We start from the raw sequence: 27,757 nt of genomic DNA, 5'->3' as shown, positions 1-27,757 counted from the left end.
GTAACAACCCAGCAAAAAATAAGTTAAATGAAAAATTAATTTCTACCAGTCTCAGAAATAATCTCCACATCTGGTTTGGGATCTATGAGGAAGCTCATGTGCAAGAATATTATTTTTTGTATTTATTTTCTTTTAAACTATATCTATTTGTTAGATTGGATTCAATGTGCTTTATATTATAAGGCCAAAAGCATCAAGTAATACTGAGAAATTCATCTATCGCTAATGAGCCAAGTCAAAGATTTTTTTGAAGAAAACGCAATCTCTCTGCAACACTGCAATCTGGTTGTTAAGGGATGACATAAGAAATTCTCCTGACTGAAGTTTGGTCTGTTTACAGCATCTTTTTCCTGCCATGCAATTCCATTTGTCCTTAACCATCAGGAACCCTCATTTTAACTTTTATTGAGATTTAAAAAGTTAGCCACACAGAGTTCGAGTAGCAGACACATCTCTACATCAACTGTTCAGAGGAGACTCTGCGACTCGGGCATTTATGGTCAAATAGCTGCAAAGAAACCACCACTAAGGAAAAGCAACAAACAGAAGAGATTTGTTTGGGCCACGAAACACAAGGAATGAACATTAGACCAGTGGAAATCTGTGCTTTGGTCTGATGAGTCCAAACTTGAGATCTTTGGGTCCGCCTGCCGTGTATTTGTGCGACACAGAAAGGGTGAATGGATGGTGTCGAGTGCTTTGCTGGGGACACTGTTGAGGATTTATGCAAAATTGAATCACACTGAACTAGCATGACTACCATAACCGTTGACTGGTAGTGTATATACACTCCTACCCTTCTTTCATCATCTAGTTTCCTGTGCCAGATCTTCTATTGATCCACTGAGGCAGACATGTCAGAAACATGAACTAAAGCACATTTCTGTGTATAAGCAGGACTTTAAATTTTCATCAACAGCTACTTCAGAGGAAATTCTTCAATAAACTGCAACCAAAGGCTCAACTCAGAGGACAAAACCCAACCTGTTATAAACAGTGTGACAGCAAACTTTCTCTTGTGTAAAGTTACAAATAGGAGTAATTATCCACAGGACCTTTTATACATAATGAAGTTATATTCGGTCCTGTAGAAATTGTACATTTAAGCTATTTAGTTCTCTCTGTGATAACTCTGCTATGAATGCCTGTTATTAACTTTTTTACTTTTACAATCAGACAGCTCACTATGAGCAAACACTCAGCAACAGTGGGAAGGAAAAACTCCCTTCTGGAAGGAAAAAACCTCTGGCAGAACCAGGAAATCTGTCCAAACTGGTTGGGGGTTAGAGCAACAGATGCAAGTCTTCAGAGCATTTGCAGTGTGACTGTCTTCGTGCACACTTTAACCTGATTCAGTTTTCTTATTTGTCAAAATGCACCATGGGTAAAAAAAAAACAAACACAATCTTTGAAATAGAAATGAAAGAGAATCCTCAGCAAAGATAAATTAAACAAGTTTTATTTTGATCAAATTTTACTTTAAGTAAAACATCTTTATTTGATGTCATCAGATAAAGACAGTTTTGAGGGAGCACCTGACCCAGCCCAAGCTCTCTATGAAGACGAGGAAAAACTCCCCAGGGGGCCAGATTGATGGGAAGAAACCTCGGGAAAGCCCATTCAAAGAGAGATCCCCTTTCCTGGGATGGCTGGGGGGGTTACAGGAACTCCAAGAAAGCAAAATTTTGATTTTATTTTTAATTGTCCCATTCTATCTATTCCTGTCCAACAGAAAAAAGAAAGCAAGTTACTACAATGTATCACACTTGCATGATAAGATGTGAATTGTGTGATTTGTGTGTTTGTGTGTGTTATCTTAGCCAGGGGTGATGCTGGAGCTCCTCCAGTGTTGGGCGCTTCTCCGGGACTTTAGTTAAGCATGCTTCCAAGAAATTCCGGCATTCTGGACAGAAAGAAAAGATAAAAAAGATGAAGATGATAGTTCTAGTGATCCAAGGCATCCGTGAATCTGGAAGTGTGAAGTTTTCTTACTTGTGGACAGACGCTTTTTGATGGTCAGTTTCTTGCTGAGGAACCTCTCGGTATCAAAGTCCCGTGCATGAACCGCTTCATACAGCACCACTCCCATTTGCCACACCGTGGTGGGTCCACACCTGTAGCAGCTCCTCCTGTACCACTCGGGAGGGGTGTGAAGAGGAGTACCTAACAAATAGACACAATTGCAATTTCTGCTAAAACAAAAGACACAAATTGTTACATCTGTGAAAAGCAGGAGCAGAATATGTTACCATAGAAGACGCGATACAGAGATCGCTGCTTAACAAAGCAGCTCAGTCCAAAGTCAATGATGCGAACACGAGGCACATCTGAGCCGGTCTCAATCAGAATGTTTTCTCCCTTGATGTCCCGATGAAAGATGTTTTTATCCTCAAGTTCCTTTGCAGCATCAACTAGTTGCTTCAGAATGACCTGGAAAAGATGAAAAAGACAATAATGACTTAATGCTTTTTTGCGCCTTGATTGAATGCTGTACAGTCTAAGGTTCTTCCAGTCAACCTACCTTGGCCTTGTCCTCTGGTAAAGTTCTTCCATTTTCTGCTTTGTATTTTTGCAGGTCCACAGCGGGGACAGGTCTCTCCAGCACCAGGATCAGTTCTTTGCCAAGGTCGAACCACTCCAGCAAGGACACAGGTGCTGATGTTCCCACTGACCCTTCTGCTTCACCTGCAAGTTTCAGCATAATGGCCACTTCCACAGAGAGCTTCTTCCCGCTTTCATCCTGAAATATTACAACAAAGTGAATGATGAGGAACGCCGCATTCAATCCAGGAATGTAAAACTGATTCAAGTGTTGGACACTTACCGCCACTTTGCAGTAGACTTTATTTCTGGGAATGTGTTTGATGGCAACCTAAAAGACACAGAGCATTGGTGAGCATTTCCTCAGTATGACATAATGAAAGGTGGAAACACAGCACACCTCTCAGCTTACGATATTATACATTATCTGCGTTACTGCCTGTCTTACTACCATCGCCTGAACACTTACTGGAAAACGATCTTCTATCCGGTAGCCAGCAAAAACTGCTCCGCAGCCTCCTTCTCCGAGCTGGTGCTCCTCCACGTATCTGGCTTCGAATTCACCTAAACAGACAAACATAAATCTTGTTTTACTACAGCTGTGACACAAATTACTCTCCTCTGTAGCCTAAATGTTCCTTTTGCTCTTCCCCTGAATATAAAATCCAGGCTGCTTGCTACTTACGTTTTTGGTCAGCCACTGATTTTTTGTCCTGGTCCACATTCCTTTTCTTTTTCTTGGGTGACTCTCTGTTGTCTCCCGCGGCCTTTCTTTTGCTGTTTTTCGCACACACGTTTTTGTTGTTCAAGTCTGCAGATGTGGAAAACACCAAAAGCACACCAGCTCACTGGATGATGGACACAAATATCTCACAAACACTAAACACCAATATCTTAAACCTAGAAACCACACTTAATCTACCCCTCACTCAACTAATTAGCCTACCTTTACCAGTGTCCAGTGAGGAAGACGCTTGTTCCTTGTCACCACTCATATGGTCAAGCAGTTTAGCCTTCTTTGGTTGGTTTGTTGTGCCCTCTCCATCTTGCACAACCTTGCGCTTCACTCCTTTGACCACATCTGAGCTGGTGGAAGGACCAGCCTGCTCAGCGACCCTCCTCCTTTTTATTGGGGTCTTCTTTTCAGGACTGGCCTTTCTTTTAGCAGTCCTGCTCTTACAATCTATAAACGACACCAACACAGTGGTGAAAAAGAGTCCCCGACATCAGGACTGGAAGCATTTTGATGGCAAAGAATTTGAAATTGCTATTGCTTAAATTATCACAAGTTTGTTCTTGAGATAAAAAACTGACCAGTGCGAATTGATACTAGGTTTACTAAGTCTTAGATCTTGATGACACTTGTTGGTCTGTTTTTACTGTTGAGTCCAAGAATAAACTTATTACATTATTTTACCAAACGACCGGTAACCTTTCTTTGATTAGACATCTTGTAATAAAGCTATTTTCAATCAAACATATGATTCAAATGCTCTAAAAATGATTCACACAGTGTCGACATTTTTAGGATTGTACATTCTGTTATTTGGATTTTACCAGGATTTGATTTTATAATTTTACTTACCTTGATCTCCTGAATCTTCATCTGCTGGAGTGGTAATTTTTCTTGTTTCCTTTGTCATTGTAATTTTGGAGAACTTTAAAATCGAAAATGTCACCGTAATGAGTTAATATTGAGTTAATATTCCTTCAAATGAGCGTCCTTCAAATGCTTGACGTTTCTAACTGAGTTCTGTAAGTGAGCTTTATAAGTAAACTCTGGAAACTACGGCAACACAACATAGAATCTTGCCTTTAGGTGACATCACTGACTGCCAGTAGTTCAAAGTAGTTTACAGAAAAACAATCTGGCAGACAAAGCCATAATATTTCATATAATTCAATCATTTCATATCAATTAAACAGTTTCTTTCATTGTCTTTTCATCATTTGTATAAAGATCTCATGTATGGATGACACTGAAGATTTCTGGTTGACCACACACTAATAAGCACAGTGTCAGCTACATTGTCATCTGATTTAAAGTCTTTATTATTGTACATTTAACTGTCATGGTACTGAGTCTGTGATCCAGTGTTTTGTGTTTGTTAATTTATATTCATTGATTATTCTTACGCATGTTTTTAGTTCTCTTTATTGTTTTCTTCTTGTGTTATATTCTTAGGCTGTTAGACTCCTGAACTCTGCCTCCTGACATCTGACCCACGTTAAACTCATGGACTGAACATACACACACCCACACACAATGGTCAACTGTACCCTCAAACACACAATAATAACATGGACTGAACCACCACTCACAACCACTAGCACTTTATATAGCCTCTGTAGAAATTATCCACATATCTCACTTATCTTAACTGCACTACTGTATAGTTCTGTGTAAATAATCATTCTGTACTTACAATCATTTTTAATCCTACAACTGTTTATAACTTGCATAGTTCACATTTCTGTATAACTGTATATCTCATATTTCTGTATAGTTTTTTATTTCATATTCTGTATAGTTTTTTTCATATTTATATCCTGTTCATAGCCTGTACATACTTATAGTTATAGCATATTCATAACATACTTCATACCGTGTACATTATACCATAATAGACCCATTTCTGTAATATACTTACATATCTATATTATTGCTAATATATATATTGTAATATATCTATATCATGGCTAAAGCACTTCTGGATGGATGCAAACTGCATTTCGTTGCCCTGTACCTGTGACATGTGCAATGACAATAAAGTTGAATTCTATTCTATTCTATTCTATTTAGGTTTCTGTTACTTTGCCTTGCCCCTGTGTCCCACGTGTCATGTCTAGTCACTCTTGTTTCCATGTTCCCCATTTCTCCCCAGTCAGTCATGTCTCAGTTTCAACTCTGTGTCTTCGTAAATGTCTCTTGTTTGCTGTTTTACTTTGATAGTCTCTTGTGCTATGTTAGTGTTTTCAGTTTTCCTCCCACTGGTCTCGTTGTTTGTGATTTCTCCCAGCTGTGCTCTCCTCCTGTGTCTTATTCCCTCATTTATCCCTCTGTATATTTAAGCCCATTGTCTTCCCTCTGTTTGCTGCTGGGTTGTCTGTGTATCATCCATGACATGTCTCTTGTTCCAGGTTATCATTTGTTGTGTTCCACGTCTCAGATCTTTAGTTTCTTTATGTTTGTTTCTAGTTCCCTCCCCGTTTAGTTTTTGTTACTTTAGTCTTTATATTCCTGCATTTTTGTTTGTAGTTTTGTGCTGCCTCAATAAAAGGCACATTTTTAGTTTAAGTCCTCGTCAGCCTCTGCATTTGGCTCCTATCTCTCTTCACTCCACACATCTGCCAGAGCAGCCATGATATTAACTTTCTTGTTATATCAAACGACAGACTAGTGAAAGATAAAGGGATAAAAACAGAGTGTGTGTACTGGCTATCTGAGATCAAATATAACAGATTTTTATAAAGGAGTTGTTAACTGTATTTATTCCAATTAAATTAAATAGCAAATGCAGCTACAATTTCAGTGAGATTCATTCCTGACTTTCTACTGCTGTGGCTGAAAGTATACACCAAGCATTATCACTGTAACTGATGTAAATATTGGACTTGGAGGGGATTCATCTGATAGACTGATGCAAACAGAACTGTGAATCTCCCAATTTTCATTTTTTCTGAAAGAAAGAAAGTTGGTTACTCTATCACATTTAATGGCAAGATGTGAATTCAGCATGTGTGTGTGTGTGTGTGTGTGTGTGTGTGTGTGTGTGTCAGAGATGAGTTTATCTGAGTCAGGGGTAAAGCAGGAGGTCCTCCAGCATTGGGCACGTCTCCAGGACTTTGTTAAAACTTGTTTTCAAGACATCTGGAATGAAAGAAGGACAAGAGAGATGAAGGTGATAATTCCAGTGATCCAAGCGATCACCATGATTTACTGCAAAATTTTCTTTTTCCTGTAGCCCACACTTTTCCTGATAATTTAAGGGACACATTGGACCTTTGCCAAGATATGGCAGGTTTTCAGCTAATAGCCCTTTGGGAATCACCTTGCTGGTGTAAAAATACTAATTTTTTTTTGCTCTTGAACTGTTTAATCTTTAGCATTTTTCATCAATTCAAGAAAAGAAATGGCAACAAATGATCTTTTGTCACAAGCTCCCAGTAAAGTGTTCTGTTATGTGTAGAAAACAGTTGTTCATCTCTGAACAACAACTTTACAAATACACGGATGGCATGAGGGTAGAAGCTCCTCGTGAGCCTATCTGTTCTTGCGCAACCTGCCTGATTCCAGAAATTGAAACAGTTTATTGCTGGAGTGGAATGGGTCCTTCAATATCTGAGCTGCTCTGGGCCAGCATCTCCTGGTGTGAATGTCCTGTAGGGAGGGGAGAGCAGTCCTGCAGCAGCGTTTTGCTGTACGGATCACTCTCTGAAGAGCTTTTTGGTCCTTAACACAGCTGTTCCCAAACCAGGATGAGATGTTCTGTGTGAGGATGCTCTCCACAGCGCCTGCATAGAAAGTCCTGAGGATCACTGGCGAGACCCTGAACTTCCTCAGTTGTCGTAGGTGGTACAGGTGCTGCCTAGCCTTTTTGGACTGTATCTGAATGTGGGCAGACCATGTCAGGTCTGAGAAGATGTGGACACCGAGATACTTGAAGCAGGTCCCCCGCGTCACCAGGAAGGAGACCTCATTAACACAGTCTTCTCCACCTTGCCCCATCAGCCTTCCTGGCACAACTCTTGAGCCCACTGCAACACCCCTCCACTGCAGCAGAGCCAGAGACCACAACCCTGCCACACATCCCCAACGCCCGACTGAGGTCGAGGCCAGAGCCGCATCCAGCCGAACCTACCGCCCTTACCTGCTGGGACAAAATGGCAGCCATCTCTTTGAGGCGTCTGCCTGCAGGATGAAAGGGAGGAAAAAGATAGGTGTTTGTAGTAGCGGTGTAATAGCGGCTCCCCACAGAGAATTTTTTTTACCTGCACAAACGCTGCCTGGCCACCCCTCCATCCACTGGACCAGATCTGGGACATGGTTCTGGGTGAAATCAGTCAAGGGGGTGGTCAGGTCTGCGGACCCAGGCACGAACCGGTGATAGCACCCAGCCAGACCCAGGAACCACCTCACCTGCTTTTTGGTCTAGGGGAGGCGTGCAGGGTGCAATGGTGGCCGTCTTCTCCACCTGTGGACACACCTGTCTGTATCCCAAGAGGCACTCACAATACTGTACCTCCCTCCGTCCAACTGCACACTTCTTCAGGTTGGCAGGCGGAGCTCACGGCCAGAACTATGGGGCTACACCGAGTGCTGTGTGTCTTCTATCTGTCCCATTATCAGCATTTCACCAATTCTTTCTGAACACTTTGTCACTTATGTTCATGCAACCTGTAGGGCAGTGATTGCACCGTCACACCAGGCTGCATTTCAAAATGGTGCTCTGTGAGAGTCATTCGGCTTGGCAGGGGGAAGAACACATCTGCAAAATACTCTTGCAATGCAGCAACATCCGCTCTCTGGACCTGTGGCCTGGGCTTTATCACAATGGCAGGAATGAGGATGTTGGAATTTGGCATCTCAGGCACCAGCTCATCTCTTTCTTTAACCGGGCTCACCAGAGATTGGTTTCAGCCTCTCTATGCTTTAAGGTTGAGGTGATAAATCTGACTGGCCCCTCCCCTGTCTGACCATATCACTTCATAGTCAACATCCCCCAATGTTCTCACCGTGTGACCATGAATGGTCCTTACCACTTGGCGAGTAATTTCGAGCTAGAAGGGAGTAAGACAAGCACTTTATGTCCCGGTTAAAATACAATTACATTTTATCAAATATCACTAAGCAGTCCTTACCTTTAAATACAGCCTGGCTTCTTTCTCTTTTTTCTACATCTCTGAGTGAAGTTAGCTCTCGTTCTTTTCTCTCCCTGTGAAATACAGCAAGTGGAGCTTTAGCTAGCAACACACTGTGACATAGTTAGTGTTTGCTGAGGTTTGTTCGGTGATAGAAATGCTGCATTTGAAATTACCTGACACAACATGTTACTTCCTTTTATGTTCACTCCTTTTTTTGTAAGGCTAGCTAGATTCTGAAGTACCGGTACTTCGCGTACTTCTGCGGCCGCAAATTATGGGCACCTGGGGTTGTTCTGGTGTTGTGCTAAAAAAAAAAAAAAAAAAATCAAAACTATGGTACATGGTTTGCTCTTTTATTTCTTTTTATGCGACATCCTCTACTGATTAAAACGCGACTGTCTTTCATGCGTCACTGTTTTGTTTGAAGGGCTGCAGTGACGTGATATTAACTTCCCCCAAATACGTTAAACCCAAAGTAACGAGCTTGTTTTGAAAAATATACGGAGTGGAAAGTACAGATATTTGTTTAAAAATGTAGGGAGTAAAAAAAAATTTAAGTACAGCAAGGAAGTTTTTTGTTGTTTTTTTTTACTTTTTTAATTCCTACCTCTGGAGCTAGTTAAGCTAAATTTAAGAAGCACATGTCTGTGTATACTTAAAAGCTCTTATAGTTATTTGCACTTTGTAGATTCAAAATCTCGTTGGTTTAAGATGTCGAAACAACATTTTAAAACCAAAAAATTAAAGCACAGAAAAGAAAAACACGATACCTTAGAGCATGACATAGTTTGACCTGAGGTGGCGCTGCAGTGTGAAAGAGCCTGAACGTCAACCGGAAGAAGACAAGAATATACTCCGTATAAACAACATGGTGTCTCCCTGTGAGGTGTCATGCCGAGCAGATATCAGAGTTGAGTTCAACCAAAGTTGACTCTTTCGTTCATTACAGTTTGTCCGGGCGGGCTGTGCGTCTTATTTTATCCGCAGACACGTCGCTGGATGAGGAACAGCTCATGTTGGCATCGGTGGCAGTCAGGATGGCAGCATCTTCCAGAGAGAAGGTCAGGTCGCTGGTCTCTCTGAGTAGGACGCTGTCCACCAACAAACCCGGCTCCACGGCTGGAGGTTACCCTCCTCCGCCTGAAGCCCCCGCTTCTCCCCCGAACAGCGAGCCAGCCGCGGCGCCTCAGCGGAGACCTAAAAAAGACCCCAGCGGCTGCTCCGTGCTCCTCTTCCCCGGTCAGGGCAGCCAGTTTGTGGGCATGGGCAGAGGACTTTTGAAATACCCCAACGTTAAAGAAATGTTCACCGTAGCCCAGAAGATCCTGGGTTACGACCTGCTGTCTCTGTGTCTGGAGGGCCCCGAGGAGGAGCTGCAGAAAACGGTTCACTGTCAGCCGGCGGTGTTTGTCACCTCCCTGGCTGCTGTGGAGAGACTCAACCAAGAGAACCCCAAAGTAAGTGCAAGATAAATATCTGGAAAAAGGACAATAACTGCAGGTCCTGCCTTCTTAAATGTGGCCATTTTATCTTTAAAAAAAAATACTACTGCAGTAATATTAATATATATTTAAAATGTGCGGACATTATGTATGAAGGTGTGGATGAATGATGCTTGTTGTAAGAATGCATTTTGAGTGCTCAGTAGAAGAGCATCCTTCAAATGAAAAGTTTCTCATTTTAACTTTAATTACGTCACCTGATTAAGGTGATAGAGTAAACTTCCAACAATGATTATTTCTTTTTATCACATCTTCTTTTTATTGTTTTTATGAGTAGATTGTTGTTTCAATCCCACCAAAAACATCACCGTAAATAATCTTGTGATTCAGAATGACCTTTTAAAAAATAAACAAATTGTTCTGGGTTAATTTTAGTTAAGGACGTATCAGTGATGTAAATGATATATCGGTCATGAATGGGAGGCTGTTAATTACTTTTTCTTTTACTTGTTTGCTTCTGTACACAGGCCATTGAGATGTGTGTCGCTGCTGCAGGTTTCAGTGTCGGAGAATTTGCTGCTCTTGTTTTTTCTGGGGCGATGAACTTTGCAGAAGGTAGAAAGATTTCTTTTCTTTTTTTCTTTTTTGTGCCTCTGTAAAAAGTGTTTTAATCACAACTTTGGTTAATATTCTGTATTTACTCTTTATGCATCTTCTAGCTTTGTATGCAGTGAAGGTGCGAGCGGAGACTATGCAGAAGGCCTCAGAGCTGGTTCCCAGTGGGATGCTGTCAGTCATTGGTAGACCTCAGGCTCAGTATAATTATGCTTGTCTGCAGGCAAAAGAGCACTGCAAGAGTCTGGGGATGGAGAATCCTGTGTGCTCTGTGGCCAACTACCTGTTTCCAGATGGCAGGGTTATTGCAGGGCACCAGCAGGTAATACCTTAATATATTCTTGCTCCTTTAATATACCGTGAATCTATTGTGTCCTCTTTTCTGTCTTCTCTCAGCCATCAAAAAAGTTGTTAGAGCTGCTCTTGTCATTTCTGCTGTCTTCTTTTGTCTTCCCAGGCTCTGGATTTCCTACAGGAAAACTCTCGGCTCCTAAAGTTCATGCGGACCAAACCTCTCCCAGTCAGTGGGGCGTTCCACACTGAGCTGATGGCATCGGCTACAGAACCCCTCAGAGAGGTGCTCCGGCAGGTGGAGGTCAGTCAGCCACTTTATCCAAAAGAGATTAACATATTTTCTGAAACATACATTCAATTACTTTGTAAAGCTACACCAGCCCTCATTTTTTTAAGATAACCCATCCTATTCAGCCTGACTCGGAAATTTAAATGGAAAGTACACCCAATGTTTTACATCTGGTTCTTAGCAGGTCTTAAAATTAAGTAAATACAAGCACATATGAGCTGCAAAACAGCATATAACACAATGTCATTTATTCAATCAGAAAATAAGCCAAAGTAACCAACACTGTAAAGAAGATTTGGCCTTGTGAGGGACTGATAAAGTCAAAAACTTATTTGATGTAGTATGACATGTGTTTAAATCATTTTTGAGCCTCCTAACCACAAGTTCCATTTCCTTTTTGTCCCCTTCCCATCCAGGTGCGACGTCCTGAGATCAGCGTCTACTCCAACGTAGATGGAAAACGTTACATGAACGAGAGCCACGTGCGCAGGCAGCTGGTTAAGCAGCTGGTGTCACCCGTGAAATGGGAGCAGACCCTGCACGAGATCTACGAGAGGACGCAAGGACAGCATTTCCCACACACCTACGAGGTCGGACCCGGAAGGCAGCTGGGCGCCACGCTTCAGAAGTGCAACAGGAAGGCATACCAAACGTACGCCCACGTGGAAGTCACCACATATGAAGACTGATAAAGCTCCTGTGGTTGCTTCTTGTCTTTATACAAGTGTGTAATTAAAGATTTTTGTAAAAAAAAAAATTGAAATTGACAATGTTGTCACATTTTTGTCATTAAGAAGTTTATTTGGCGTCACATGAAAAAGCAGTTTCAAATCTTGAACAGAAAGTCCAGCTCCCTTCATTGTACACTAAGCAATGCTACATACCATTTGAAAAAATTTGGCCTCTTAAACCAGTAAGAAACAAATCTGGATACAAAAGACTGCAAGCCAGCAACAGTCCAGTCAACATGTTTTCTGACATGAATCAACATGCCACTGCTACAATAAACTGGCCAACTCCTTAGGCAACGCTAGATTTCCTTTAAACAATTTACTCCCAACTAATTTTACATTATACTCTTTTTTTTTTTTTCCTTCTCTTTTCTTCTGCGTTGCCAAAAAGGTTGTTGTCTTCACTTTCAACTTCAATACCGCTCAATAAAAACAGTTATTAAAAAAAGGAAAAGTCAAAGTAAACAGCAAGAGAAAACAGTTAGCAGTAATTCTCACTCGATAGCAAACATATTTTGACAAACATGGCTGAGAAGACCTGCTCGTGGCCCCCTTAGGCTTTCTGCTCCGTCCATAGTGCACTGAAAATGGTCGCCATGGCCACCAGTGTCACAATAACAAGTGCTCCTCTGTTCCAGCCAGTGCAGGTTACTGGGTTTAAGTTGGATGCCTGTAAAATGAGACATGGTGAGAAAAAGTGGGCTGTTTTGGATAGATGTACCAAATTATATTTAATATAAGACTACCACACAACAGTCAAGAATGCAACAAAGCAAGACGGCTCAAATCCACCGGAACGCTATGTTCTCTCTGTAGTGTTAGTTTGCATGACCACATGCAAACTAACATGTGCAAGTCCAAACACATGCATGTTAAGTTAATTGGTGATTGTAAATGTAAACTGGCTGGGAGTGTGAATAGTTCTCTGTTAGCCCTATGATAAACTGGAGACTTGTCCAAGCTGTACTGCACCTCTCACTCTATGGCAGCCCGTAGACCCTCAATTTGATAACCACTTGAGAAAATGGATGGTTGGATTATTTTGATGGTTCTGTAATCTGACCAGATTTTATGTAACTCGGGTTATTTGAAAGTAGTTTGAGAAAACAAAAACAAAAATGACAGGAGTTAGAACCATAGTCTGGCATTTGATTGGCTGAGTGCTGATCATGTGATTTTACGTGCCACCATACCAGCAAGTGCACACACACAATAGCTTAAGTGTCGTTTTATGCCTGTACCTACATTTTACCTATGATTTTGCACTAGTGTTTATTATATGATGTTAAAATAGCTGAATTATTTTAAATTATAAGTTGAAAAGTAGCTCCTAATTAATTAATCATTTTTCAGTAAAATAAGTTTTATGAGTTGAACTGTTCAAATGACTATTTTGGCTCTATTATTTTTATTTTGTTATGTTTAAATTGAGTTTATCCTTGTTTTATGTATAGGTTCTTATCTAAAAATTGTATTTATATTAGTGTTCAAATTGGGAAAGTAGTTCCCAAATGGGATTCACTTTAAAATCTTTGGTTCTTTATTAAACTGTCTGCCAATTAGTCTAAGTTTTTGAAGGTTATGCATCTGTTGACACATTTTAAAACAGGAAATCAATACATGACTGTCTGCATTTTAATCTGGATATACCACGTGTGGAAAACAGAGCAGGTTATCAGTTAATATCAGGTATAAGTGGGATAATGATGTTAGGGATAAATCTGCTGCAAGCTACTTGCTTCACATATTTGATTTGGCAGATTTTTTTAACACTGGACGACTTTGCTGACACAACCTCCAAAGGAATTAAACCAGGAAGCTTTGCTTGTTTGGCACATGTGTAAACCTCTACACTTTGGAGTCATTGGATAAACCTGCTGCTGTAAACCGAAAGCTATCCCTTTTCCTTGGAATACAAAGCCTTAATGCAAACACTAAGAGCAATGGACCTTTGTGCATATGTATAATGCAGAGATGGGTTAAAGAGAAGAGTTACCCAAGCTGTCAAGGCCTCAACTCTGAGGATCCCCTGCCCAGGTGCAGTGCTCACTAACCAGGTCTTCACTGCAGCAGACAAACCCCGAAAAGTTGCTAACTGGCTGTGAATATCCCTGTGAGGAAGCAGTGAGAAGTAAGAACCAATCACACAAAGGTAATTGTTTGATAAGTGAAATAAAATAAGGGGAAAAAAATAATATTTTTTACCTATAGATGGTCCGGGTCAGTGCCTGGGCAGGTCTCAGGAAGTTTAAGGGAGTCGGAAGCTGGTTTGGCATTCTGCTGGCATACTCTCGGTCTAGCTGGTCACCGATTAAAGCCAACTGGCGGCCACAGGTCCGTACAACCCTATCACTGATCCTGAGGGAGGAAAAGGCAGGTGTGTTTAGAATCCATCATAAATATAGGAGACTCAATAAAAATCTCTTTTTTATAAAGTTGTTTTTGCCTGAGCCACAAGCTGCCCGAGCTGTGTGTTTGTTTTTGGTATTAATAGTCAAACTGGGGCAGGGGCGGGACTATACAGTACCTCAGGGTGCCAGGGTCCACCTCACTAGGTCCAGCCTGGAGGGCAATGACATGACTTGGGCGTCTTGTTTGTTCCACCATTTTGTTTTCTGAGAACATATATGCAAACTGTTCATATCGTGCAGCAGACTACTAAGAACATCAACAGGACAGACAATGGCTCCACAGCCTGAAAGTGTCTGTGTGTTATCTTTGCTCAGGCTCCCAACGGTCAATAACAGGCTGTGTAAATACTGGCTCATGTGACCAGGATAGGTGTGGACTGGGTTACTAGGCTGAAAGAAAAAAACAGCTCCAGAGATAACATCATCTCTTGGCTCAAGTCCAACCTTTGTGCTGTACTTTCTTTTTAAACTGCAGCAAAAATGCATTGCAATGCTTTCATGTTTACGACCAACTTGTGACATCAGATGACTCAAGACTTCACACTTTCCTTTCAATTTGCCTTTCTCGCTGAATTTTCTGTTTTTGTCTTACAGTCCAGCCTATAATCTCTTTCGTACACCTGTCTTGAGATCAGTTCCTGCTGCACCTGCAATCCTGCCATTTAATGCAAATGCTGTATTTCCATAACTCAAATTAACCAAACTGCCATTTTACTCTCACAGAGAAGGATAGAAAAACACCACCGGGTCAGAAGAATCAGATCATAGGCTTTAAATATTATAAATCTTGATAAATCCAGGGGAAACCAGTTCTTGGTTTGTCAAGATTTATGGCAAAACACCAGCAAACTGAAGCCTTAAACGTGGAAACATAAACACCACCATTAAAACGACAGGCAGCCATCAGGTAGAAGCCATATTGTCACAACAAAGTGCGGAGTCATTGCTCTCAGCAAACAAAGGTCGTTTTGAAGATCACATATATTGAATTAGATAAACAATAAACAGGTATTAAACCATTTAAGGACTTAAATTAGTATATTGTATCATGTTTAAGCAGTATAATATTAGATATTAGTCGAGTATGAATATCCCAACCCTGACAAGTAAACAGGTGCACTCTCTCTCTCTCTCTCTCTCACACACACACACACACACACACACACAAAAGGAAATTAAAAACTACCTTTTTATGTAGATTAAGTGGACGCCGCCCTGTGATAAAAGCAAACAAATTAAAAATAAACATTGTAATGTTAAAAATTGATGGAAAATACTGAATAAAAGCATCATTTCGAAGTGTTTTCTTCCTCTACTTACAGCAGCGTCCTTTAATCTCGACGCTCTCAGGTAACTGCTGCCGCTAATGACAGGACACACCTTTATCTGTCACCGCCGGGGCTTCCGCCGACAGTGAACACCAGGGGGCCACCTGTAAGATGCTTTCTGGTAATGTTTGCAGGGTTATTATTAATCACCACAGTTTAAAATTACTCTGCGAGGTGCGCGGTTGGGCTGGGTAGCCTCCATGCTGGGTTATTTACAGGTCCAAGAGGGTTTCTGAAGTCCGGAATGGAAACCAAGCTCACAGAGGAGCAACTTCTAGGAAAGAGGACAAGGTGACGTTAGCGAGGTAGGACAGGTGAAGTTCAAGCAGACAAACACGAAGCTTAAACTGGATGACTGCACTGAGCCTGTCCTACAGGCATCTACCTGGAAATCCACATTCCAGCCATAACCCCTTTTCTTTCGTTTTAAAACAAATTAAATTATTTTAATTTATTTATTTTAAATTAATTTAATGCTATTGTTACACTAATTCAAGCTACATGTGTGATGTTATCAGTCATACAGTTTCATTTATTTTCTTATTTTTTTCTTTCGTGTCTTGTGTAGCAGGTTGCATAATACTAAACCTACACTTTCTCATACGTTACAGTAATAGCATGCTTGTGTTGCTTGTCTGGTGAGCCACAGTTAAACAGGCAAAAGCTGTGAATTGTTGATATAAAGTTAGGTCTGTTATATGCAACTTTATCATCTCTGAAATGGGGTGGGAAATTTTGTGGTGATCGCGATTCGTAGAAAACGATTTATAATCTATGAACGGAGCCACTGATTCAACTTTTTGCTGAAAACAAGTAAGCAGCTGATTGCTGAATGAATATCAGTAGTTTTGAAGTCCTGAATTTTTAAATCGGAGATGTAATTAAGTCAAACACATCAAAATGGTTGTCATTTATGCTTATATTTCATGTAAGCCATTTAATGTAGTGACATTACAACCTGCTGCACAAAACTCATCTCATCTCCTGTAACAACCAGCTGCCTAGTAGGTAAGTCAAATATCAATATTACTATAACTTTTAACAGTATTACTATAAATAATGTTATTACAATATTATTATTATTATTAGCATAACTTTTTGTCATCTTTTTGTACATAAAACCTGAAACGCATTGAACACGTAGCATTTAAAAACTGGTATTGCTAAATGAATGTATGTTAAAGTATATCATCATTTGGAGAGTATTCATATGTGAAATAAACAAATGTTTGTATTTGATTGTTACAAATGAAACCTGTGTGAACTTCATGACGCAGATCAACTTCATATGGAATTTGAATTTGGTGTAATCAATCAATATGCTTTGTATCAATGCTTCAGGCTGCTGTGGTGTAATGTTGTTGGGGATGTTTTCTTGGCACTCTTTGGGGCCCTAACTGATTATCATTTAAAACCACAACCTACCTGTTTACTGTTGCTGACCATGTCCATCCCTTTATGACCGAAGTGTACCCATCTTCTGATGGTTGCTTCCAGCAGGATAACGCACCATGTTACCAAAACTCAGATAATCTCAAACTGGCCTCCACAGTCACAAGATTTCAAGCCGGTAGTGCACCTTTGGGTTGTGCAACCGACACATCTTCAGGCAATGATGCTACTATATCAAGAAAGTTTCCAACACCTTATTGAATTTATGTCATAAAGAAGCTTTGAAAGTGATAAGTGGCCAACTCTGTACTAGCAAAGTATACCTAATGAAGTGGCTTTAGGGAGATTGTTTTACAATGACCACGATGCGGTGCTTGTCTGTTAGCTCGGACTTTATTATCTTGAATGAAGAAACAAACTAATGCTTACTATTCACGAATACATACAAGGTAGTAAATAACTGATGTTTCATTTTTTTGGGAAGGACGCGATGCATTGTTGCCACCCACAGTCCAACACTGACCTCTGCTGGTGCTCTCTTGTAGCACGCCACACAATGACATCACTGCGTCCTCGGTTGCTAGGTAATTCTTCCGGAAGGACCAAGCCCGTAACGACGTCCTCTTGTCCTTTAGTGGTTTTGAGACCTTTCCTTCTTTAAACGTGTCGCTAAATTTTTTTAACGTAGTTTAACTAATCTGTGTACATGTAATTACATTTACATAACAAAGACTTTTATTGTGAAGAGGAGTTTGACTGTGCTGGGCGTTTTCGTCTCTGTCCAGCTTCACGTCGCCGGGATCATTAAAAAGCAGCTTGTTGGCGATAAAAACAGCTAGCATGGAGGTAGCTTTCAGTCGCTAGGTGCTTCTGCTGATGGTGTGTTTCGCTGTGAGTTTAGCTCAGGGACAGTTTGTGGAGATTGCATCACTGACCGGATGATGTCCGCCCAGCCTCTGCGGCAGCATCAGCAGCCCGGGGAGGATTCAGCAGCTTGCTAACAGAGCCAGCCCGGCTAGCTGATGCTGATGACTGGCTGTTTCCTGGCATTGACTTTCAGGTAGTTCACTGATGCTAAATGCTTTAGTGTCTTGTAAAAGAATGCAGTTTTTCAAATATATGTCTATGCATTGGTCCTGTCTGTCTGCGGTGCTTTTCTATGTGTTTACCTGTTGTTGTTTTTTGTACTCCACCCTAGTGGGAGGCACCATGGCCGGTAAGGTTAAGTGGGTGACAGATATTGAGAAATCAGTGCTTATCAACAACTTTGAGAAAAGGGAATGGATTCAAGTTACAGAAAACGACGACTGGAATTTCTACTGGTAGGTTTTATATCTACAGCACACCTGCACCTGTCCTGCTTGGATAAATACATGCAATTGGCACATACACAGGCACATAAGTTCTTCCTGCTTATATGATGCAATTACAAGTAAAGGTTCTGCATTAAAAGGGTAGGATAGGGTTATGTAGGGTTAATAAAAAGTATAGTCATGGTAATCTTAAAAATATAAAGAATAAAGTATAAAATAATATACTATAACTGAGAAATATATGAAATAGCAGAGGATCAGTAAGAAAAAAATCAGGAGAGGCTCTTTGATAACTGTATGTTCCCAGAAGACATTTAAGAGGCCAGTGGCCGGTTTTCTTCAGGGAGATCGTTCCAAAGGTTGGGAGGGTCAGTCGACGTGTAGGCTCATGGGCTACTAAGAAGTCAGACGTATAACCAGACAAGAGGTCATAGTGTCACCCTGGACCTCCTCACCTGCATCAACTATTACTATATAATAAAGTTAATGGTGAGATTTTAAAATCTGCCCTCATATCTCCAGAGAGCCAGTGTAATGAGACTGGTACATGTGTCTCTGAAGTTAAAAGAAGAATCTGAAGGACTGTGAGATGATTAAGAGGATATGTAACTGTTTCTATAAAGCTGTCACAAAGAACTGGTATAAACCTGATCTTCTGAGTCTTAAAGGGAGGGAAATCTTTATGATGGAAAGGATGACTTTCTTGCTAAGGTCTGAAGGTCTAAAAGTGAAAGAAATTGATCATCTTTATGGCTGCTGAAGAAGATGTTGCCTTCTTATAACTTAGCTGGTTACGGACACTTAGGACAGTATATGATTTGTTTAATTAAATAACATGGATCCTCAACTAGACAGTTTTGTTTGTAAGACTGAAAAACTGAAATTTAGGATCTGGGTTGGCAAATTAGATGCATATTCAGTGTGAAAATATCAATTCGTATATTTTATTAGTGTGATACTCAATTTACCAAGTGTATTTTGAGCAGGTTATTTGTACCCACATGCAGGATGAGCATCCAGACCATCAGGAATGTGTTCAGCGTGGACACCGGTTACCGCCTGTCAGATGACCAGATGGTTAACCACTTTCCCAACCATTATGAGCTGACAAGGAAGGACCTGATGATCAAGAACATCAAACGCTACCGCAAGGAGCTGGAGAAGGAAAGCAGTCCGTTAGCGGAGAAAGACGAGAATGGAAAATACATTTATCTGGGTACATGACTTGCTCTTATTTCGCCTCACAAAACTCAAAGAGGCACGCTGTTTTCTTCAATGAAACTGCTTTTTCTCTTTGTGCAGATTTCGTCCCGGTGACGTTCATGCTTCCTGCTGATTATAACCTCTTTGTGGAGGAGTTTCGTAAGAATCCGTCCAGCACCTGGATAATGAAGCCCTGCGGGAAGGCCCAGGGGAAAGGCATCTTCCTCATTAACAAGCTGTCCCAGATTAAAAAGTGGTCGAGAGACAGCCGCACCTCAACGTAGGTTATCGTGTGACCTATACAGACAGACACAGCAAGAAATATTGTGAGAAATTAGCTTGGTCCCATATCTCTAAATTTCACATTACAAAAAGGCTCTTTGTAACTGTTCCCCTCTTGTTTTGTCAGATAGTCTCATCTCAGAAAGCTACAAAAGTTCTTTCTGGATTTGAACACATGCAAAATCTGTTTTATAGACATTTTATTTCCTGGTAAATCTAAAATTGTTTGGTCACAGGCTGTCGTGTGCTGATGCCTGGCTGTTTCTGTGCCCCAGGTTTGTAGCAGCATCTAGTGGCAAGGAAGCTTATGTCATCTCTCTGTACATTGACAACCCACTGCTGATAGGGGGGAAGAAGTTTGACCTGCGTCTTTATGTCCTGGTGACCACATATCGACCCCTGAAATGCTACATGTAAGCCTGTGATACTGTTGATGTGTTTTTTGATCATGTCGAAAACATCAGTATATAGATGTTAAGAGGTTAGTCACTGGATTCCTCCTGTTTTGTTAGAGGTTATTCTCAAACGTGCACACAAAAAACTGTTGTTTAATGATCTTTCTCTCTGTCGTTCGACTTTCAGGTACAAGCTGGGCTTCTGCCGGTTCTGCACAGTGAAGTACACACCCAGCACCAGCGAACTGGACAACATGTTTGTGCACCTCACTAACGTGGCCATCCAGAAACATGGGGTAGGTCTGATGGGGTTCACAGGAAGTAGTATAAAGCTTTTGTGTTAGCAACAGTGGACTTTCTGTTTCTCCATCTCTTGCTAGATCCTCATTGACTTGTAAATGTTCACATTTTATCCAAATCCACAGTCACGGTTTGTAACACAGGGTTTCTGTTTAAAAATGCAAAGTTTCAACACTTTCAGGAAATGTCACTACATGGAAAATTGGTAGCTTGCCCATTGTTGAGAATAGTCTGAATTCTGCACATATAGCACATCTATGCACCTGCCTCACCACATTACCCTAACATGGCACAGACTCAGGCCACTTTTAGCTTTCTGGGAGCTGGAGCTCAAACAGTTACTGCTGTATCACATTCTGTTGGAGGGATTCAGCACAGGCCTCTTTAAACTCAGGAAACTCTTTAAGAAAAAGATGTGCAATGTCAGCAGGACATCTCAGTTTTTCTACAAGATAAGAAATGTTGCTGTAGTAAATGTCAGCACAATTCTTAGAGCCTAAATTGTAAGAAATACATGTCAAAGTTTCAGAAAAAGTTCTGGTAGCTCACTGCCCATACTATCCTGTAGATATGAAACAAAAAACTTTTGTTAATTCACAGAATTTTTTTTTCTTACTGTGGATCCATCATAAAAAACAGGACTTTCTATAGTGAAAGAGGAACTCTGTCATTTAATTGTTTATCTCAATTACTTTAGTGTAGAATAAATGACCATAAAAGACCATAAAACTAGGAAAAGCAGTAAAACTCATGAAAATAAAACAACATTTATGCCTTCCTTCATATTTTCCAAAGCTGTCCAGTGGGCCGAATTGGAGTTCGTGTAAGCTAGTTCAGGCCCCCGGGCCTTATGTTTGACACCTCCGCTTTAAATAAACTTCCTGTTTGCACAGAATAGTTGAAAGTGTACTCTTGCCAAAACTGAGTGAGAAAACTCAGTGATGAGATCTGATCGAGAATGATTTAACATAACTTTATGAAATAGTCCCTGGTTACAGATATTTGTGATTCTTGTAATGTGGTAATTTGTAACTCAAGTTACCACAATCATCACGATCAACCTTCACTTTCTGTATTTCTATGTCCAACCTTTATGTCATAAACAGAGTTAATAGTTGAGTGACCGTCAGCACTTGCAGCATAAACAGTGTCACTTGAACACTTGTCCTAAATACTTTGCTTTTACCGATTCCCCGATTGACCAAGTACCCTCAGCTAGTCTGGGTTTGTGACAGCAGCTTCCTGTTGCAGAGCAAGTTCCTGATACTCAAGATAAGAAACATTTTGCATAACTTAACGCAAAAACATAACACCTCTGACTTTTGTGCAGCTCCAGACTTTGCCTGCCCCTAGCCCTCAGTGGCACAGTGGTTGTATTCTGACCTCTAATCCTGCCTCAGAAGGGTGGCTGGATTCTGACTCATAAGAAAAAGGGAAGAGGGAATGAGGCACCTATTAATAGTCTCTGATCTGTTAACGCCTTTTACTGTGCTGAATAACTATATATTTATATGTATAACTTCTTATTTATAGGGACACTCACTGAACATTTTCAAGTCTAAAAAGTGATATGTGCATATTTTGTAATATAAATTGATACAATCATGATTAATTTCTACTTAGACTATTTACCTTTGATGCAGGATGACTACAACCATGTCCATGGAGGGAAGTGGACGGTCAGTAACCTCCGTTTGTACTTAGAGAGCACCAGAGGAAAGGAGGTGACAAACAGATTGTTTGACCAGATCCACTGGATCGTGGTGCAGTCACTGAAGGCTGTAGCTGTAAGTTGATGTGATGTTAGTTTTTTTTTTAAATAATATATTAAGAAAGTGTCTTCCTAATCCATATGATGTTTCACTCATAGGTGACTCTATTAGGTAAACCTTGATAAGGTCAGGTTGGGCCCCCTTTTGCCTTAAGAACTTCCTTAATTCTTTGTGGCATAGATTTGTCAAGCTGTTGGAAACAGATCTTGAGATTTTGCTACATATTGACATTCTAGCAACACACTGTTCCTGCAGATCAAACCAACAACCATGCCATGTTCAAAGGCACTTAAGTCACCTTTCTTCCTCATGTTAATGCTCAGTTTGAACTTCAGCAGATCATCTTGACCCTGCGTTTAAGCCTAAATGCATTGAGTTGCTGATTTGAGTTAACACAAAAATCCGAACAGCTGCACCTAATAAAATGGCCTGTGAATGTATTGTTACCTACCACCATATATTCTGCAGCCCCTTTTTCAGTTTTCAGGCAACACCAGGAAGTTTAATGGGTTTTTTTTTCTTATTACAGTTTTCACATAAAGTAACAGTTAATTGTGGAGAGTGCTGCTAAAGTAAACATGTTGTCTGTACATTTTCACCAGTGTATGTTATAAGAATATGATGCATATAAATTTAGTTCTTTAATTTCGCTCTGCAGTAACTTTTTGGCAACTTGGAGGGTGACAGTTCTCACGTAGTTTATCATAACCCTTAGATGTTGTTAGCTAACAGTTCCTAATTTAAACATCTGACAGAAGCTGTTTTCAAGCCACAGCGTTCACTCTGTGTAAAGTTAATGTCTGATTTGTAACTGCTTAAGCTCAAACATTTTGAAACACACTGCTGCAAGCCACCTGGATGTGGTGATGGCTTTTTTGTTTTTAGAACAACAGCACAATCAACCTAATGCACACTTCCTCTTTCTGCTAAGTAACTGGACTTGCTTCCTGTCTAAAGCCTCCATACCCGGGCCACTTTGTGTGCCTATAGTTATGACTGATTATTTGCTAACATCCTTCATTGATGAATCGCTCTGTGTTGCATCAATCAAGTTTCTACATAAAAGAATCACTCTTGAGAAGATCCCAAATGCTAAATCACTCTTTGCTTTTCTGTCTCACAGCCTGTGATGAACAATGACAAGCACTGTTTTGAGTGTTACGGGTATGACATCATTATTGATGACAAGTTGAAGCCATGGCTTATTGAGGTAAGATGTTTAAAAAAGGCATTAACAATTTAAAAAAGTGTTTTTCTTTACTTATTTTTCTTTCTTTCTTTCTTTCTTTTTTGGGCATATTTGAGTCCTTGATTACTTATCGTGGTTGCACAGTAACACCATGTTCCTTTCCTTAGATTGTGGAGTAAATTTGAATGCCCTTGAGGTATGTTTAGATGTGTATTCAAATGTGTGCTGAAGGTCTGCTTTTAACCCATGCAGTGCTGCTGACAAGCACTGCTCAAAGGAGAGGAAACTGAGAATTGCCATGCAATACATTCTTTTGTTGTCATGGTATAAGACTGTCATATTTTGACAGCTGTACAATGTGTTGCTAGGTTTTGAGGCTAGGTCTGAGCTATTTCTGTTCACAGACACCATTCTGCTCTATTTTGGGCAAAAGAAAGTTGGTTGAAGGGCGTAAAGGCTCCTCAGTGAGCAACTTGTGCCACAAACCTACTCAAGACCACACTCTGTTGTTCATTAATCTTGCAGTTTCCTGTTACGCTACGAGGAGCTAAAGTAGGTCTTTGTGTTGCTGCCTTTCACATTGATGATAGAGTAACTGCTTCATCACACTCTCCGCACTCATGTAAATTTTCCACCATGTATCTAATGTTCTAATGTAGCAGCTGCATTTCCTTCCTGATAAGAGCTTCTCTGTAAAGACAGGAAGAAATGAAAACAATCTGCTCATACCTGTTTGGATCCCTGGGGTATTATTAAGCACTGCCCATTTGGAGCAAAAGCAGATCCATTTGCGTATGGTGCAAACCCCCCTTTTAAATGTAAATGTGGTTTTCTTGGTGTGATCCTCAGGTCAACGCCTCTCCCTCGTTGACATCCAGCACAGCCAACGACCGCATCCTTAAGTACAACCTCATCAATGACACCCTCAACATTGTAACACCCAATGGGGACATTCCAGACTGCCGCTGGAATCGGAGCCCGCCTCGAGAGGCCCTGGGCAACTATCAAGTCCTGTGAGTGAACCTGTCAGTCATATTCAGGCCTTAAAGACCAAAATTGTATGAAAACTAATTTTATTTTTAAGCTCTGCATTCTCAGAGTGTATTAAAATGTGTCAAAGAAAGACAGCAGGGATGTAGACTAATGGCCACCGGTTATGGTTTGTCTGTACAGAATATCTGGCCTTCAAACTATTTTTCTTTGTATCGGTGACCTTCGATAGCTCAGTTGGTAGAGTGGAGGACTGTAGTGGAGAGTGCAGAAATCCTTAGGGCGCTGGTTCAAATCCGGTTCGAAGGAGAAGCTTTTAGTACTTGGTCTGACAGTTAAACAATAAACACACCTGCTGTTATTGTTTTACTGTAACAAAGTTGTAACCTCCCATTTCCCATTTGTATTTTTATGTGCTCTTTCAACTCAGATTATATAGAGGTAAAACAGAGATATCCTTAGGTTGCTGGTTCGAAATGTACTCACTGGTTTCTGTTTGACATGTCTGCAGCAGAGATTATATACTGTGCTCATCAATCACATGTTTAAACACTCATCCTCATCATCAAGTTCTAGCTGTCTGACTACATTTAATTAACTAAACTGTATTTTTAAATGCATTATTATTGTCAGAAATAAAAATTAGCATTAAATTGAAAAACAGTTTGAATTTGAACTTATCAGCATAGTGCAGGGCTCTAGACTAACTTTTTGCAACGGTTGCACTGGTGTGCCTAACTTTTTTTCTTAGGTGCACCAGCACAAAAGTTAGGTGCACCCAAATTTTTCAACCTCATCGCTTAACACCGCAGCTTTACATCCTCACTTTTTTTTAAATTGCCGTCCATACAGATAATATTGATTTGTAAATGATTAACTAACAATCTTGTCAACACAAAGTTCTTTATTTGGAGCACATTTCTACAAGAAAGATAAGTTACCGTATTTTTTGGACCATAAGGCGCACCGGATTTTAAGGCACATTAAGCAAAACAAAACAGTCATATAAGTCAAACTTTACTCAACTCATTCTGCTTGCTTCCTCCACTTCTGTACCATTGATTCATTGATGTTGAATTCAATCACAGCTTCTCTATTCCCATGTTCTACTGTGTGACTGATAGAGTTTGAAATCCGCTTCGTAAGCATGACTTTTAACAGGGGCCATTTTGGGGTCGATATACACACGCAATATGGTAATATTTTGCTGAAGCACAGTACGTATTACTGTGAGGCTCCTGACTACAGTAGCCGTAATGCTCCAACAATCCATCAAGCGGTGCGGCTTCGTAGCTTACCAAAGTTGTACTAAAATAGTTGGCGCTGTGTACCACATAAAATCAGTTTGTGGTCAGTAAGCACAACCAGAATTCATACATAAGGCACGCTTTTGAGGAAATGAAAGGATTATAGGTGCGCCATATAGTCCGAAAAATACGGTACTGAAAACGTTCATGTGCTTAAAGTGCTTCACTGAGCTGAAATTTCAACTTAAAATATCTCAAGATATATAGAATAAAAAGAAAGTCAAAATTAAGGCTCCTCGTTTAAGTCCAGCTCAAAGGCGACACTGCAGGTTCCTTAAGCGGAAATTCTGTAAGAGAATTCCCTTTGTGATTTAATTAAGTTATTATGTTGGCATCCTAACATGCAAACCGTAGTGGAAAGTGCCTCAATTCTTAGGTCGCTGCCGCTTATTCAGCTGTAATTATAAGGTTTTGATATGAGAAGGAATAGTGTGTGACATTACATGTTGAACAGTAAATACATTGCACTGTAACAGTGTACTCTAGTCACAATTTCCTAGTTCTCAGTCAGAATTTTCATCTGGGACAGCTCTGTTAACTACAATCATCAACCTGGAACGTCAGAGCAGACCCCCCCCAACCCAGGTTAACAGTCGAAGATGGCCCAGTAAACCTAACTACAAAGCATAGTTCAACATGCTGTACACAGAGGATGTGATCAGTCATTCTGGGGTGAGCTGCCTTCCTTTGATAGCTCAGTTGGTAGAGCAAAGGACTGTAGTGGTAAACACTGGAATCTTTAGGTCTCTGGTTCACATCCTGCCTACAGAAGAGCCTTTATATTTCCACACTTTTCCGCACGTCACTTGTTTGATGTGCATGTGGTATGGCTGCTGTCTTTGTCTTTTAATGAGAAGCAGTAACATTATGCCTTCATTGACCGCTGCTCTGCTATTGCCAGTATGCCAATATGTTAATTGGTACTAATTTAGTATGCTAAACTAGTGCTAATATTTTTGTAAACACAGGGGTTGTTGTTGTTTGAGTATATTTTATTATACTTCACAGAAAATCTGAAAGTCAGCAGATATATCAGTCCAACTTGCAATTCTTTTTGTTCAGGCTATACAGAGATCGATATCATCAGTTATGAAAGGGCTGTTCCTGTCTTCCTTCAATAGCTCAGTTAGTAGAGCAGAGGACCATAACGTGGATACCACGTCATAACCTTAGGTAGTGGATTAGGTTGACAGCGTATCCGTGGCTATCCTTAGTCGCTGGTTCAACTCCAGCTTGAAGGAAGATATGAAATCCACTTTTCCATAGAGAACTGTCCATACAGATTGGATTTCACTTTCTAAGTAACTGTCTTACTTGAGTTTTTAGCTCATATCTGACTCAAACAAGAGGCTTTTAATAGTGTGTGCTGCTCAGTATATTAATTAAAGGCTGACCACTTCTAAATATACGAAAATACCAGTTGCTGTAACTAATTGTTGTGTGTAGTTGCAACAAATATATATATAACTATAGTGTAAATAAATACATAACTGAAGTATAATCTTCTGAACTTGTAATAAAAAGACTGATTTTTTTTTCAAGCAACCTGTTTGATGACCAGTGTTTTGTGGATAAAATAGGTCGTCCAAATGAGCTCTGTGTGTGCGGCTTCCTTCAATAGCTCAGCTCGTAGAGCAGAGGACTGTAGAGTGGATGCCACGTCATACAGATATGGATATCATCAGTCATTAAAGGGCTGTTCCTGTCTTCCTTCAATAGCTCAGCTGGTAGAGCAGAGGACCATAACATGGATACCACGTCATGATGACCTTAGATAGAGGATTGGGTTGGCGTCGTATCCGTGGCTATCCTTAGTCGCTGGTTCAACTCCAGCTTGAAGGGAGGCGTTAGTGAACTCTTCTTTGTCGGAGGACTGATCAGTTCATTTTCTGCTTAATAGAGCTCTTTTAACTACTGCCCTTTTTACAGAATTGTGCTGATCATATAATCATGTAAAGATGTTGCTCTAGTGGAACTGCTCCAGGCTGTCTTCCTTCGATAGCTCACTTGGTAAAACGCCGGACTGTAGAGGGTAACATGGGAAACCTTGCGTCACTGGTTTAAATCTGGCTGTTTATTTAACTGATGGAGATCTACA

At 40.5% G+C, this 27,757-nt stretch overlaps 3 protein-coding genes and 1 non-coding gene across 5 annotated transcripts in view; 3 read left to right on the top strand and 1 right to left on the bottom strand.

The window, feature by feature from the left end:
- Nucleotides 1-1,443: 1,443 nt before the first annotated feature.
- Nucleotides 1,444-4,762, bottom strand: LOC109195219 (serine/threonine-protein kinase pim-2). 2 transcript variants are annotated; one of them, XM_019347017.2, is made up of 9 exons: nt 4,127-4,762; nt 3,488-3,724; nt 3,227-3,352; nt 3,011-3,105; nt 2,825-2,872; nt 2,522-2,740; nt 2,250-2,430; nt 1,993-2,163; nt 1,444-1,903 (listed from the first exon to the last, which is right to left on the bottom strand). In XM_019347017.2, exons 1-9 carry the CDS (start codon nt 4,182-4,184, stop codon nt 1,812-1,814), a joined length of 1,227 nt encoding a protein of 408 aa, XP_019202562.1. In that variant the 5' UTR covers nt 4,185-4,762; the 3' UTR covers nt 1,444-1,811. The 2 variants fall into 2 exon arrangements, with proteins under 2 accessions (XP_019202562.1, XP_025755714.1); XM_025899929.1 differs by lacking the exon at nt 4,127-4,762 and adding an exon at nt 3,856-4,066.
- A 4,504-nt stretch (nt 4,763-9,266) lies between these two features.
- On the top strand, nt 9,267-11,801 carry mcat (malonyl CoA:ACP acyltransferase (mitochondrial)). The gene is made up of 5 exons (XM_003445038.5): nt 9,267-9,863; nt 10,376-10,463; nt 10,568-10,785; nt 10,921-11,058; nt 11,463-11,801. The coding sequence occupies exons 1-5, from the start codon at nt 9,420-9,422 to the stop codon at nt 11,733-11,735; spliced, it is 1,161 nt and encodes a 386-aa protein (XP_003445086.1). The 5' UTR covers nt 9,267-9,419; the 3' UTR covers nt 11,736-11,801.
- A 5,492-nt stretch (nt 11,802-17,293) lies between these two features.
- Nucleotides 17,294-27,757, top strand: part of ttll1 (tubulin tyrosine ligase-like family, member 1) — a 33,032-nt gene continuing 22,568 nt past the window's right edge. Inside the window, exons 1-9 of the mRNA XM_025899928.1 lie at nt 17,294-17,968; nt 18,107-18,230; nt 19,229-19,437; nt 19,524-19,704; nt 19,982-20,119; nt 20,289-20,397; nt 22,045-22,188; nt 23,297-23,383; nt 24,212-24,375. Of these exons, the coding sequence (XP_025755713.1) occupies nt 18,118-18,230; nt 19,229-19,437; nt 19,524-19,704; nt 19,982-20,119; nt 20,289-20,397; nt 22,045-22,188; nt 23,297-23,383; nt 24,212-24,375 (1,145 nt within the window). The 5' untranslated portion in view covers nt 17,294-17,968; nt 18,107-18,117. The remainder of the gene's footprint in view (nt 17,969-18,106; nt 18,231-19,228; nt 19,438-19,523; nt 19,705-19,981; nt 20,120-20,288; nt 20,398-22,044; nt 22,189-23,296; nt 23,384-24,211; nt 24,376-27,757) is intronic.
- trnay-gua (transfer RNA tyrosine (anticodon GUA)) lies at nt 24,575-24,661 on the top strand. Its single transcript is given in 2 exon segments — nt 24,575-24,611; nt 24,626-24,661. It is a non-coding gene; the product is annotated as a tRNA-Tyr (tRNA).

The sequence above is a fragment of the Oreochromis niloticus genome, linkage group LG17 (assembly GCF_001858045.2).
Source record: "Oreochromis niloticus isolate F11D_XX linkage group LG17, O_niloticus_UMD_NMBU, whole genome shotgun sequence".
Taxonomy (NCBI): domain Eukaryota; kingdom Metazoa; phylum Chordata; class Actinopteri; order Cichliformes; family Cichlidae; genus Oreochromis; species Oreochromis niloticus.
This window is presented reverse-complemented; position numbering and strand designations above follow the sequence as displayed.

Coding starts and splice junctions, on each gene's coding strand:
- mcat (XM_003445038.5), top strand. CDS start 9,420: ATGTTGGCATCGGTGGCAGTCAGGATGGCAGCATCTTCCAGAGAGAAG. Junction 10,786..10,920: donor TTATTGCAGGGCACCAGCAG/GTAATACCTTAA, acceptor TTGTCTTCCCAG/GCTCTGGATTTCCTACAGGA. Junction 11,059..11,462: donor AGGTGCTCCGGCAGGTGGAG/GTCAGTCAGCCA, acceptor CTTCCCATCCAG/GTGCGACGTCCTGAGATCAG.
- LOC109195219 (XM_019347017.2), bottom strand. CDS start 4,184: ATGACAAAGGAAACAAGAAAAATTACCACTCCAGCAGATGAAGATTCA. Junction 3,353..3,487: donor CTCACTGGACACTGGTAAAG/GTAGGCTAATTA, acceptor CCACATCTGCAG/ACTTGAACAACAAAAACGTG. Junction 1,904..1,992: donor CAAAAAGCGTCTGTCCACAA/GTAAGAAAACTT, acceptor CTTTCTGTCCAG/AATGCCGGAATTTCTTGGAA.